Below are 14,537 nucleotides of genomic sequence, written 5' to 3'. Positions count from 1 at the left end.
GAAGCAAATTTACACAATAGCCAACCACCCAAGGAAGAGCTCAGTTAAAGGCAACACTGAGCGCCCCATCACACTGATCTGCACACTGGGCGGCATTTTATGAGTGAGGACAACATGCTTTGACTCAAGAAAAACCATAATTTATGGACTTCCCTCCTCCCCCGCAAGGTCCAGGCTCCCAGTTTTTACATGATTCCTTCCCCAAATTAGCTTTGATAAAAATTATGGCCGAGACTTAACCTGGACACAGTCAATCAGGAGGGAGGAGCTAGGGCTTTACAGGAGGAGTTGTGTACTCCGTGTCACCTCCAGGACCCTGTTTCTGCAGAGCTCTATGGATGTAACCGCGCCTCCCCTTAACGTTCTCGTCCCTTAAGCTCCTTCTCCATCTTGGTCCAGTCCAGTGTGTGCATGTGGCTCACCATTGTCTGCATGCATCAGTTGCAATTCTTTTTTTTTTTTTTAATATATTTTTTATTGATTTTTTACAGAGAGGAAAGGAGAGGGATAGAGAGAAACATCAATGAGAGAGAAACATCAATCAGCTGCCTCCTGCACACTCCCTACTGGGGATGTGCCCACAACCAAGGTACATGCCTTTGACTGGAATCGAACCTGGGACCCTTGAGTCCGTAGACCGATGCTCCATCCACTGAGCCAAACCGGTCAGGGCGGTTGCAATTCTTTATTTTTCCCAAATAAGTTCTTTTAGTGACAGTAACTAGTGGATTCGGATTCTCAATCAACAGCTTGTTAACTTAAAAATAATAAGTCAAAGTGAGAGGCAACAAGTATTTATTCGAGACCACAGAATTACAATCGTAGAATTCTGGCAAAAACCCAAATTGTGTTCCAAATTCAGGGTGAAGGCAATAGCTTTTTTTATGACAAAAGGAAGAGAAATAGCTATATAAATAGAAGGAAGGACTTTCTATTGGTGTTATCAAGCTGTGTTACTCTTTAGCTGTACATATAAGCATACTTCATTTCATTGCATCCACTTTATTGTGATTCGTTGTCTTCATCAACATCAAAGCAAGACACTCACTCCACCAGCAAAAAGTATAACTCACTTTAAGAATTTTAAAGAAAAATAAAAATAAGGGGAAAAAAAGAATTTTAAAGAATGTCCATAAGCCTCAGTCCTCATGGGCAGAATATCTGCTTTCCTGTTAGCTTTCCAGTTGTTTGTAAGAGTGTTGCTTGGCCCACTCCAAAGGTTACTGTGCCCAGTTCAAACATTGCAAAGGTTCTAGGAGCAGGATGTGCAAGCAGCTCATCTGGAATGGCTGCTCTGGCTCTGTTTTAATATGACTCCACTTATGTCAGCTTTTCACAAGCTCTACCTACGAAAGCCAGACCTAGAAATCCTGCAGTTGCCTCTAGTTTACTACACAAACAGAGCGTTTAAGATAAATTATTACAGATCCTATAAGCAACTCACTGGGAAAAGAACTACACGTTGCCATCCCATGGTCAGCACCAATTCGATCGCCAGCAGGAATCCTCACCTTGGCAAACAGCTACCAGCGGTTCTCAACCTGTGGGTCGCGACCCCTTTGGGGGGTCGAACGACCCTTTCACAGGGGTTGCCTAAGACCCTCGGAAAACACATATATAATTCCATATTGTTTTGTGATTAATCGCTATGCTTTAATTATGTTCAATTTGTAACAATGAAATTGGGGGTCACCACAACATGAGGAACTGTATTAAAGGGTCGCGGCATTAGGAAGGTTGAGAACCAGTGAACCGTTGGGATGGCTGTGAAGGCAGCTCCGAGGTGGCAGCGCCACCGCATGGCCTCCCCAGGAAACGCACCCTTCTGTCTCTGATGGAAAGTGCGCTCCCCAAGGGAACCAGCGGGGCCACGGCTGACGTACAGCCTTCCCCACCCGGGCCCCTGATTGGTCAGGGCTGCGCGCAGCTCCGATTGGGCGGGGAAGCTCAGTCCCGCTGGTTTAAATAGGACCCCAGGGTCTCCTTTGTAAGGGCTGGTTCGGTGGCCAGAGGCGATGTAGGGAGGTAGTTCAGTGCAGGGCCTCAGAGGCTTTTCACGACGTGCAGATTGGGTGAGGGGCCCCTGTGCAGAAATGGCTGCTAGGCTCTGCTCCCCCAGCCCCCTGCTTAGCCATCAGGAGCCCTTACTAGTCCTCGGGGTTCACACCTGAAAAGGGAAGACTCACAACATTCTTACCCTTTACGCGAGTCAGGGAGAGCAAACACTGGGGCTGGATTGACCGCGCGCGGGTGATCTGATGTCGCCTGTTGACATTTCCCAGAGGCAGGTTAGTCCCTCCAGGCGCCAGGCGGCTAACCTGCGTGTCCCCGCCCCGCCACGAGGCGCTGTGCACCCCACTCCACCCCCCAGCTCTGCTGGGAAGGGAGAAACCTTATCCCCCCAGGCTCCAGGCCGGGGCGGAGACGGTGGAGGAAGGGGCGGTGCTGCAGACGGGCTCTAGGAAGCGGAGACCAACGGGTTATGGACGCTGCGCTCGCCCCGATGAGCTCGGTGCCCGGGCCCCGAGAGGCTGGCCCTGCAGGTAGGGGTTGCCTAGGGCGCGGGCTCCCCGGGCTTTGCTGGGCGGCCCGAGGAAGATGCGGGTCCTGGAGGGAAGCGCGCCCGTCCGTTGGGGGCAGCGTAGCTTTGGGTCTGGAAAACCTCGCGGGGAGCTCGCCGCCGCCGCCTGGCTCCCGGCGCCGGGCGGGCTCCGCCTCGTTGTCCTCGGGGCGTCGGGTCACTTGCACGGCAAAGGGCTGGCCCGGCGGTCCCGGCGTCCCCCGGCGCCTGGGCAGGAAAAGTTGGCTTTTGGAGGTTGGATCTGCTTTTGTTTTCTCACAAGGAAAAGTTAAAGAAGTGCTTGCATCAGTGATAGAACTGGAAGAACATTTACAAAAACACTTTGTGTAAAACAAAGCAACTTCAGGCCCCGGCCGGGTATTCAGTCGGTTAGAGCGACGTCCCAATACGCTAAGGTTGTGGGTTTGATCCCCGGTCAGGGCACATACAAGAATCAACCAATTAATGCATACATAAGTGGAACAACAAACCGTTCCTCTCTCTCTCTCTCTCTCTCTCTCCCTTCCTCTTTCCCTTTTTCCCCCTCCTCCTCCCCCTCCCTCTCCCTCTTCCTCTTTCCCTTTCTCCCTCTCTCCTCCACTCCCTCCCTTCTCTCTCTAAAATCAGTCAATAAAAAAAAAAGATATAGTCAGGGGCCCTAGTCAGTTTGGCTCAGTGGATAGAGAGCATCAGCCTGAGGACCAAAGGGTCCCGGGTTTAATTCCGGTCAAGGGCACCTACCTTGGTTGCAGGCCAGGGCAACCAATCGAACATTGATGTTTCTCTCTGTCTTTCCCTCTCTCTTCCACTCTCCCTAAAAATCAATGGGAAAATATCCCCCAGTGAGAATTAACAACAACAAAAAAAGATACAGTCAAAGCAATTTCCTACTTCTTTCGAGTTCCATAATCGAAAGACGGTTAAACCTGGGCATATTTTACAGTGAATGCATTTGCGTAATATTTTCTCCGCTTCTCTGTATGATATTCTTTGCTATTTTGTGGGTAAGAGTTGGGGGTGAGAGAGAATTAAGCCATCGGTTTATAGTTCATTTGCTTATTATGCAGCAGTTTCCCTTCCTTCTTTTCATTTACCCTTAGTGTGTGGGGGTCAAGGGCATCCACATGGGGTTTCCTGCTGTTTCACTACCAGAAGTCAAAGTACATTAACAAAAATCAACTTTCGTTTTAATAGGTGAGGAACAAAACATGACAGAGACAGATGCCTTCTACAGGAGGTAAGAATATTGTCTTTTCTAATAAAGGCCTCTTCCTATGGTGGTCATGATCAGACTAGAAAAATCAAAGCGGGAAAGGGGCCTGGGAACTGGAAGGTAGGACAATGGCAGGTTTCACATTTGGAAAGTTAACTTCTGGTTAATATACAGGTTAGTGCCTGCCCCTGGTTGTGAAAGGACTTAGCGTGATGTTCAAAATACTAAAGAGTTGGTATGGCCTGGGCCCTATAGCTAAAGCGGGCCTCGGCCAGGCCTCGGTTGCTGGATCCTGGAGACCCGGGGTGAGACACCCATGTAGATGGATGGTGGGGGGGTGCTCACAGTGGCCGCTGTTTACCAATTGTACGGAAATATTTCAAGGCTGTCCTTGCTGGCGTGGCCCCGACGCCTTCAGTGCACACACAGTTGAGCCTGCGGAGGAGGAAACAGCAGACCTCTGTCTACGCTACACGTGGACCTTGGGCTCGGAGGAGCTCATTGTTTTTTTAATTTTTCATCAACAGTGAAATGTTGGATCCAGCAGAAAAGTACAAAATGGACCACAAGAGGAGAGGACTCGCTTTAATCTTCAACCATGAGAGGTTCTTCTGGCACCTAACGCTGCCGGAAAGGCGAGGCACCAACGCAGACAGAGACAACCTTACGCGGAGGTAGTAGTTTCACCCACCTGTCAAGGTGGTGAGGTATTTAGGTGGAACTACTGGTGGAAACTCGTCCGCACTGAAGAAGTGACAGAGCAAGAGCTTTTGAGGATGAGCCTCAGTTGGGCACAGCCCCCCCTGAAGAACTTGCCAGAGTTTTCTTCCTAGCCGTGTTCTGTTCAGTGTTAACAGGCTCTGCATTGTTACAGATACACAGTTAACCCTAAAGCTCAGGGGTTAGGACTGCTGAGCCCCCGCAGCCAAAAACCCACACCTAACTTTTGACTCCTCCAAAACTAAGTTGTCCCTCAGTATCCACAGGGGAGTGGATCTAGGCCCCCTGTGAGTACCAACATTTACAGATGCTCAAGTCCCTTCTGTAGGATGGCATAGATAATGCATACAGCCGGCCCTCTGCGTCCGCGAACTCCCAACTGAGGCTCGAAAACAGTACAGGTACTTATTGAAAAAAAAAAAAAAAAAATCTGTGTAAGTGGACACTTGCGGTTCAAACCCTTGTTGTTCAAGGGTCACCTGTATTTGCAGAGTAAGAGTAGACACGATATTCTAACTTGAATCCGTTATCATTACTACTAAATCCTCTCCTATCGTGGATGACCCAGGAAAACCGTCACAGTCCTATTTGAGTTTTCTTTTCCCTTAAAGAAAAGACAACTTTTGTGTCATAAGAAATATTTAAATTTCCTCAAATAAGCAGGGTATGTGACAACCTTGAGTAGCTCATAAGCTAATACTCAGTTTACTCTGCCGCCAGGTTTTTAGATCTCGGATTTGAAGTGAAATGCTTTAACGATCTGAAAGCAGAAGAACTGCTGCTCAAAATTCATGAGGGTAAGTAGTTTTCCTGTTCATCTTTCTCTGATGTGATGGCACTGAGTGCTTTAAATGCCCTGTTTGTAAAGACAGATCCAAATAATTAACTGCGTAGTGAAAAGTCTTACTAATTAATATGGCATGGGTTATAGGTTTTTGGTTGTGCATCTCTGCATATATGTTACCCACCAGATTTAGAGACCCTGGCACAGTTTTATTCCTCCAAAGCTTATATTCAGCATACCATTAGTTACAGTCTGTTATTCTAGAAATGAATAAAATGGCCTTTTCATTTGGCATTTAAAAGTTTAAAATGCAAACACTAGTGATTTTTTAACTGACTCCTTCCATACTCTTTTACTGGCTTCAAAATACTGGTGATTTAAATACTTTCTCTCTTAATTTCTATATCAATGTGTAATAGGTATTTTAACAATTTATCTTTATCATAATAATCACTGCATGCCATGAATTTTCAAGTCATTTGCCAATGGAATATTATAATATTTATATAATTTAAACTTTCTGCAGAACTCTTTCTTTAGGTATAATTGATATATAACATTATGTTAGTTTCAGGCGTACAACAGAATGATTCGATATATGTGTACATTTCGAAATGTCTAGTTACCATCTTTTAGATTCCAAATATAAATGAGATTATATGGTATTTGTCTTTCTCTGACTTATTTCACTTAGCATAATATGTCCATCCATGTTGCTGCATGCTAAGATTTCATTCTTTTTTAATGACTGAATAATAATCTATTTTATATATTTATATTAAATGTGTGTGTGTGTGTGTGTGTGTATCTAGGCACTCTGCTGATTCATGTAACTTTATTGCCAAAATGACTTGGATCTTGAAGGGAGTTCCCCATAATATCTCCTTTGTTTTATGTCATTTTGTGTGTTTTAGAAAAACTAATGAAATCTGTTCAAACTACTATTTTGAACTTGAATAATTTTGATTTTTAAAATAATTTGTGACTCTAGCCAGTTTGGCTCAGTGGATAGAGCGTCTGCCTGCAGACTGAACAGTCAGGGGTTCACTTCCAGTCAAGGGCACATACCTTGGTTGCAGGCTTCTGGCCCTGGTCAGGGGCATGCCAGAGGCAACCAATCGATGTGTCTCTCTCACATCAGTGTTTCTCTCTCTCTCACCCTCTCCCTTCCACTTTCTCTAAAAAGCAATGGAAAACTTGCCCTCAAGTGAAGATTACTAAATAAATAAATAAATAAATAAATAAACAAACAAAGTTATGTTTCATTATAGATATTTTACATTTATTCTAAGAATAACAGGTTTCCTCCCTCCTGCAATCATTTGTATGTAATTTATTATATTATTAGTACATTGAATTTTAATACATAGATAATAAGCATCTGGTTTTCATTTCTGTCTGAATTTTGGGGGGGTTTTCTAGCATCAGCCTCTAGCCATGTAGATGCCGATTGCTTTTTATGCGTTTTCCTGAGTCATGGCGAAGGCAATCACATTTACGCATATGATGCCAAAATTGAAATTCAAACACTGACTGGCTTGTTCAAAGGAGACAAGTGTAAGAGCCTGGTTGGAAAACCCAAGATATTTATCATTCAGGTAAGACTGATGATGTTACCATCTTAATTATAAAGCCCAGGGCCTGGACATGGGATTATTAAGAACTAAAGCCAACTTCAAAAGTAACTTTCTCCAGTACTGGAAAGGCCCTTTGTGAATTCTAGCCAGAGTTACAACTTGAATTCTTGGTAGTAATTCTTTCTTAACATAAAAAATAAATAAAGACTCTCGGCGTCTTTATCACTTGGATTGACATTTGAAATGACTCGGAATAACCCATGTGCTACTTCATGGCCAGCCTGGTATCCAGGTGGAGCCACCAGAGAAAGTACCTGCTGCTGGGGGAGTGAGGAGCAAGCTCAGACGGGCTGGTCCTCTGGAAGCTGGAGAGCGTGTGAGCTGAGCCAGTGGGAGGGGTGCAGGCATGAAGAGTTCTAGTCCCAGCTTGCTTCATCCTTTCACATTCTCCCTTATACCGAAATGCTCTGTCCCCCCTGCCAATTGGTATTAGGATAAAAATATTTTTAGGCCTGAATAACATCATATGGTACATCAATAAGAGTTTTGAACAAAAAAAGAGAATTCCTGATGTCCCAGTGCTGCAGTTCTGTATTTCTGAATGGCATGGAGCACCATGACCACATTCTACATCTTGCCATAGAACATTGAGGGGAGGGAGTAGGGGTCTATGAGAAAAGAAGTTACAGATAATGCCTTGGTTTCTTGTTTGGACAACTGTGTTGCAGTGTCTGTGGGACATGCAGTTGGAAGGACAGGTCTAGAACCTAAGAGGCAACCAGGGTTGGAGAAATAAGTTTTGGAGTAATGAGGAGATGGATGGTAATGGAAGCAAATGAGTTTGCCCACGGCAAGTATAGCCTGAAAAATGAGCAGAGGAGAGATGCTGGGGAGAATGGCCCAGAGAGGCAGAAAAATGACAGCTATTGCTTCATGCAAAAGGGAGAGCCAACACTGTCCAAGACAAGAGGATTGGAAATTACTAATGAGCTCTCCTATGGGAGGATAGCCACAAAGGAGGAAAACATTTCACTGCCTCAGATTCTTCGTCTATGAGATGGAGATAAAATAGCACCTTCTTATGGGGTGGTTGTGAGATTAAAACAAACTGGCCTAGCAAATGAAAAACACTTAGTGCCTAGCACAAGACAAGCCCTCAATTAAAGGCTAGCTCTGGTTCGAGCATCGTCCCTATACACTAAGGTTGCAGGTTCGATTCCCGGTCAGGGCACACACAAGAATCAACCAGTGAATGCATCAATAAGTGGAACAACAAATCAGTGTCTCCCTTCCTTCCTTCCTCTATCTAAAATCAATAAGTTAAAATAAATACATAACTAATCTCTTAAAAATAAAGGCTAGCTCTTACTGCAATTGATTTGGCAACTGATGGCATCAAGTTCCTGGTGTTCTACATTATATCTAGGAAGACAATAGGAAATAAAGTCTGAATATAAGTGTGATGATTCTAAAGGTTAAAATCTCCAGATTTTAATATCTGAAAACTTTGAAATTACTCAAGACTTTCTGTTCCTTTTAAAGGACTTTCTGTTCCTTTTAAAGCTTTTCATTCTTTAACCATTTCATAGTTGATGGTGCATTTATAATATAAACGATCTGTCAGGTCACTGTATTAAGTAGACTAGGGCAGCCAGAACAAAGTCCACAGACTGGGTGGCTTACACAATAGAAATTTACTTTCTGACAGGCTGTGGAGGAGTCTGAGATCAAGGGGTTACCAGGGTTGCTTTCTCCACAGGCCTCTCTCCTTGGCTTGTGGATGACTGTCCCATCCCTCTGTCCTCTCATGGTCTCTCCTCTGTGTGTGTGTGTGTGTGTCCTAATCTCTTGTTATAAGGACACCAGTCATGGTGGATTAGGAGCTACCCATATGACCTCATTTTACCTTAATCACATCTTTAAAGACCAAATTTCCAACTACAATCACATTTGAGGTACTGGCAGTTAGGACTTCATCATATACATTTTAGAAGGGGAGGGACAAAATTGAGTTCATAATAGCCATTTATGAATAGAAACTAGTGTTAGCCTTTGTGTGAGTCAGAATTAGTGGCTAAGAATTTGAGACCTCACTTTCAAGTAGGAGCAAAAGGAAGAAGGCACACTTCTCAGGTGAAATATTGTCATTTTAACCCTTAACAGTTTATGGCAGTCAGTAGGCAAGCAAAACCCAATCTGGGAACATATTATTTAGGCAAATACTACAGATTTTTCTTTTTTTAAATATATTTTTATTTATTTCAGAGAGGAAGGGAGAGGGAGAGAGAGATAGAAATATCAATGATGAGAGTGAACCATTGATTGGCTGCCTCCTGCATGCCCCCTACTGGGGATCGAGCCCACAACTCGGGCATGTGCCCTTGACCGGAATCGAACCTGGGACCCTTCAGTCCGCAGACGGATGCTCTGTCCACTGAGCCAAACCAGCTAGGGCAAATACAATAGCTTTTAAAAGAAAGAATGACTCTTGGTGCTATGGTATGAGGAATTTTTTAAATCACAGACACTTTCTCCTCTATAGTGTACCTTTCTTTCAATCAACAGAATTTACTGTATAGTTGAGGACGCCAATAATTTTTAAAACGTTAACTAAAAGAAAACATAAGTAGGGGGGGGAAACTCCACTTTAGTCTGCTCTAAACCTGAATGCTATGGTTTGAAGGGCCTGTAAAGTGGCTTCTGTTGGTGTCAACATGAAGGTGTACTGAATTATATATGCACTGTAAACAGCATTGGGAAGGAAGGGGTAGGTAAGTAAGTGAGGTGGTTTTCCTCCTTGTCTTGTAGGCATGTCGGGGAAACCAGCATGACGTGCCAGTCATTCCTTTGGATGTCGTGGACCATCCGGCAGACAAGCTGGATGCCAATGTCACCCAGGTGGACGCGGCCTCCGTTTACACCCTGCCTGCGGGAGCAGACTTCCTCATGTGCTACTCTGTTGCAGAAGGTGTGTGGGTGTTTAATACAAACATAGACGTGGCTCTCCTGGCTAAGTTCCTGTAAGCTTCATCTTGACTTGACTTGGATCACGTCTTTCTGTTGGGACACGGTGGTTTGGTCCTGAAGCTCACAGGCACAGGATGGATTTCTTTGATCCAGTAGCACAGAGTGATAGATTAAAATGTAAAAATACCTTACAGAAAAGTCATCCCTGGGAACTCCAAGTCTAAAGCTACCAGTCTAATTGTATTGAATGCTAGAGGCCAGAAGGAGGGGGGTGTCCCTCAGCCCAGCCTGCACCCTCTCCAATCTGGGACCCCTCAGGGGATATCCGACTGAAGGATGGCAGTCGGACATCCTTCTCACAATCTGGGACTGCTGGCTCCCAACCGCTCGCCGGCCTGCCTGCCTGATTTCCCCTAACCGCTTCTGCCTGCCAGCCTGATCATCCCCTAACCACCCTGCCAGCCTGATCGATGCCTAACTGCTCCCCTGCAGGCCCAGTCTCCCCCAACTGCCCTCCCCTGCTGGCCTGGTTACCACCAACTGCCCTCCTCTGCTGGCCTGGTTGCCCCTAACTGCCCTGCCCTGCTGGCCTAATTGCCCACAACTACCTTCCCCTGCCGGCCATCTTGTGGTGGCCATCTTGTGACCACATGGGGGCGGCCATCTTGTGCGAGGGTATGATGGTCAATTTGCATATTACCTCTTTATTATATAGGATTAGCAGCCTGCTAGGAATTTTTTTTTTAATTAAATCTTTATTGTTCAGATTATTACAGTTGTTCCTCTTTTTTCCCCCCATAGTTCCCCTCCACCCGGTTCCCACCCCACCCTCTGCCCTCACCCCCCCCCCCCACTATCCTCATCCATAGGTGTACGATTTTTGTCCAGTCTCTTCCCGCATCCCCCACACCCCTTTCCCCCCTGAGAATAGTCAGTCCACCCCCTTTCTATGCCCCTGATTCGATTATATTCACCAGTTTATTCTGTTCATCAGATTTTTTATTCACTTGATTTTTAGATTCACTTGTTGATAGATGTGCATTTGTTGTTCATAATTTGTATCTTTACCTTTTTCTTCTTCTTCCTCTTCTTAAAGGATACCTTTCAGCATTTCATATAATACTGGTTTGGTGGTGATGAACTCCTTTAGCTTTTCCTTATCTGTGAAGCTCTTTATCTGACCTTCAATTCTGAATGATAGCTTTGCTGGGTAAAGTAATCTTGGTTGTAGGTTCTTGGCATTCATCACTTTGAATATTTCTTGCCACTCCCTTCTGGCCTGCATAGTTTCTGTTGAGAAATCAGCTGACAGCTGTATGGGTACTCCCATGTAGGTAACTGATTGTTTTTCTCTTGCTGCTTTTAAAATTCTCTCTTTGTCTTTTGCTCTTGGCATTTTAATTATGATGTGTCTTGGTGTGGTCCTCTTTGGATTCCTTTGGTTTGGGGTTCTCTGCGCTTCCTGGACTTGTAAGTCTATTTCTTTCACCAGGTAGCGGAAGTTTTCTGATATTATTTCTTCAAATAGGTTTCAATATCTTGCTCTCTCTCTTCTTCTGGCACCCCTATAATTCAGATGTTGGTACGCTTCAAGTTGTCCCAGAGGCTCCTTACACTATCTTCATATTTTTGGATTCTTTTTTCTTTTTGCTTTTCCGATTGGGTGTTTTTTGCTTCTTCGTATTTCAAATCTTTGACTTGATTCTTGGGATCCTCTTGTCTGCTGTTGGAACTTTGTATAATATCCTTTATTTCAGTTGGTCCTTTTTCATAACCTTGAGGGTCTCATTAGATTTCTTGAGGGTCTCACTAAATTTATCAGTGGTTTCACTAGACTTATTGAGGGTCTTACTAAATTTATCGGCAGTTTCTAGAAAATTCTTGAAAAACCTTATAAACGTGGTTTTGAACTCTGTATCCAGTAGTTTGCTTTCCTCCATTTCTGTCATTTGTGACTTGTTTCTTTGTCTCTGTATTTTTTATGCTTCCCTGTGTTGGCTTTCTGTGCTAGGTGTCCTATAGGGCCCAGTGGCTCAGCCTCCCCAATTACCTGAGGTGGACACTCTTGGTGCACCCCTTTGTTGGCTGTGTGCTCAGTCTTGTTGTAGTTAAGCCTTGATTGTTGTAGGTATCACTGGGAGGAATTGACCTCCAGGCCAATTGGCAGTGAGAATCAGCTGTGTCTGCAGTGAGAGAACTTCTGTGCTAGAGAACCCCTTCTGGGACAAGACTTGCTTCAGTGGGGCTTTGGTGCTCACTGAGTCTGCCCCCTGAGTGTGTCCCTTATGGATCTGAGGAGTTGTAATCTGGATGGTCCCACTCTGACCACTGGGTACACTGGCTCTTGGATCTCTAAGGAGGTGCTAATTTAGCCTCTTCCTGAGGCTACCCAGCAGGAGCTATGGAGAGATCTGCAGATTCCTCTTCTTTGTTTGGGGTTTGGAGGTGCCCAGATGAGGCCCAGCTGTGAAGCAATGCAAGCTGCTGTGGGGCCTTGGGCCTTCTTTTGGAAGTTCTGGGTCTCTCTGACCCAGCTGGAGTTTGTTAGGTAATTTTCAGATTGCAAAGTGCCAGGCCTTTCATATGCAAAAGCCTCTGCACACAGCTTGGGTGGGGCGGGGTCTCAGGGAATCAACAGGGCGGAGCAAACAGCTTTGGCTGCTCCTCAGTACTACCCTAAGAGGCCCTGTGTCTCAGTGTCCCAGTAATCGCTGCAAGCACCTCTGAGAGAAAGCCGCCCTTGAGTTCCGACCGATGCCAGACAGTCCAGTTCCTCCCCATATGAGTCTGGGTCTCCAGAGACTCGCCCTGAACTGGAGTTCAGAGATGTCAGGAGCTTGTGTCTCCCTCCTGATTGAAAAAGACAGCCGCGTCCTCAGTTGCCAGCCCTTTCCACGTGCGCCTCCGTACCTCTGCACTTTACTTCCGCACCGCCTCTGAGTCTCAGTGTGCTTTTCTCTTTCCTTCTAGTTGTAGAATTTCCACTCAGCCAGCCTTCCTGTGGTTCTGGATGATGTCCTTTTTGTCTTTTAGTCGTATTTTTGAAGTGGTTGTGCGAGACAGCAATTTCCGGTGTTTACCTATGCCGCCATCTTGGTTTCTCTCTCCTGCTAGGAATTATTGATGGCAATAGTGTCATTTGGTCATACTCATGGGAAGCTTTGTTGAAAATATTTGGTGACGATTGTTCGTTTGCAGTAATTTTATGATTTTCTTCTTTCTAATCTCTTGTCTCTTACAATCATCACCTGGCTACTAGTATCTTGAAAACTTTTAGGTAATTAAGTAAAATTAACCCCATTTTTATAGAATTGATCCCTTTCCCACATGAGAATAGTCAACAGAAAAAATATAAAAAACGGTATCATGGATACATCTTTGTCTTTTCCAAGGTTTTTTGAGACTTTATACCTCTGTGATATTATAAAGGTGTTGTAAGTCACAGTAACTGAATGCCAGAAAACTTCAGTGTCCGTTTCCTTCTCTTTTTTAGGTTATTATTCTCATCGGGAAACTGTGAATGGCTCATGGTACATTCAAGATTTGTGTGAGATGCTGAGAAAATTCGGCTCCTCCTTAGAGTTCACAGAACTCCTCACACTGGTGAACAGGAAAGTTTCTCTGCGCCGAGTGGACTTTTGCAAAGACCTAAGTGCAATTGGAAAGAAGCAGGTCCCCTGCTTTGCCTCCATGCTAACTAAAAAGCTGCATTTCTTTCCAAAAGAGAAATAAGGCTGCTGTTGTTTTTTTAATCTATTTGTAGTCTAAATAGATTTCTCTTTTTATATAAATAAGTGTCACTAGATTGAAGCTTATGGTAAAGCAATTTAAAATTCTTTAAGGTTTAATGAGAGAACTTTAAAAAAAATAGTTCATATCGGACATGGTGAAAGGGTTTGGTAGATAGAGAAACTAAATCCTAGGGAATTACTATAAATAAAAATCAACAAACATTTGTAATACTTGATTTTTTTTTAAGTTGCAGGGTTACTCAAAATATCTGGCTGATTTAAGTTGTATTTTGTGAATTTTTAAATAAAGTTTTATAATGTTTTTAAAGATTTTGAAACCCAAGAATAATTCATTTTTTTATCAGATTTTTCTAATTCATATTTTTATTCATTTATATAGTTTACTAGAGGCCCAGCGTGCATGAAATCGTGCGCAGTTAGGGTCCCTAGGCCTAGCCTGGCCTCCATCGCATGGCCTCTGCCACCCTGCTACGCTATGTGAAGCTCCCCACCCAGGACGCTCCACGAACCCTGCGACTGCTTTGCGAGGCTCCCCCAGCCCCTCGACTGCTCTGCGAAGCTTGCTGCTGCCCTGCGAAGCTCGCCACTGGACGCTCCACAAAACTCCCCCCTCCCTCTACCTGCAACTGCTCTGCGAAACTCCCCTGCTCCATGACTGCACCACAAAACTCCCCCGCCCCAACACTGCTTCGCGAAACTTGCTGCCGTCCAGGTGACTGCTCCGCTAAGCTCACGGCCACCCTGCGAAGCAGCTGGCCACCGCCTCTCAACAGTCCCCAGTCCCACCCCGCTGCCAGCCCCCACTCATGGTGAGCAGGTCGGGGGCGGGGGAAGGAGGGGGACTGAGAGGTGCTCCATGCACTTCATGGTGACCAGTCGCCTGTTCGGTCGTGACGGCACCTAGCTCTTTATATATATTAGGATAGGCTTTAGTTGGTCATATAAATTCATCTACACATGAATT

General features: G+C 44.8%; 1 protein-coding gene across 1 annotated transcript; it reads left to right on the top strand.

Annotated features, from left to right (window-relative positions):
- The first annotated feature begins 2,381 nt into the window (after window positions 1-2,381).
- Window positions 2,382-13,882, top strand: CASP6 (caspase 6). The gene is made up of 7 exons (XM_059662222.1): window positions 2,382-2,543; window positions 3,755-3,797; window positions 4,301-4,447; window positions 5,214-5,290; window positions 6,700-6,875; window positions 9,663-9,822; window positions 13,315-13,882. Exons 1-7 carry the CDS (start codon window positions 2,483-2,485, stop codon window positions 13,551-13,553), a joined length of 903 nt encoding a protein of 300 aa, XP_059518205.1. The 5' UTR covers window positions 2,382-2,482; the 3' UTR covers window positions 13,554-13,882.
- The last annotated feature ends 655 nt before the right edge of the window (window positions 13,883-14,537 follow it).

This window comes from Myotis daubentonii, chromosome 1 (genome assembly GCF_963259705.1).
Source record: "Myotis daubentonii chromosome 1, mMyoDau2.1, whole genome shotgun sequence".
Taxonomy (NCBI): domain Eukaryota; kingdom Metazoa; phylum Chordata; class Mammalia; order Chiroptera; family Vespertilionidae; genus Myotis; species Myotis daubentonii.
This window is presented reverse-complemented; position numbering and strand designations above follow the sequence as displayed.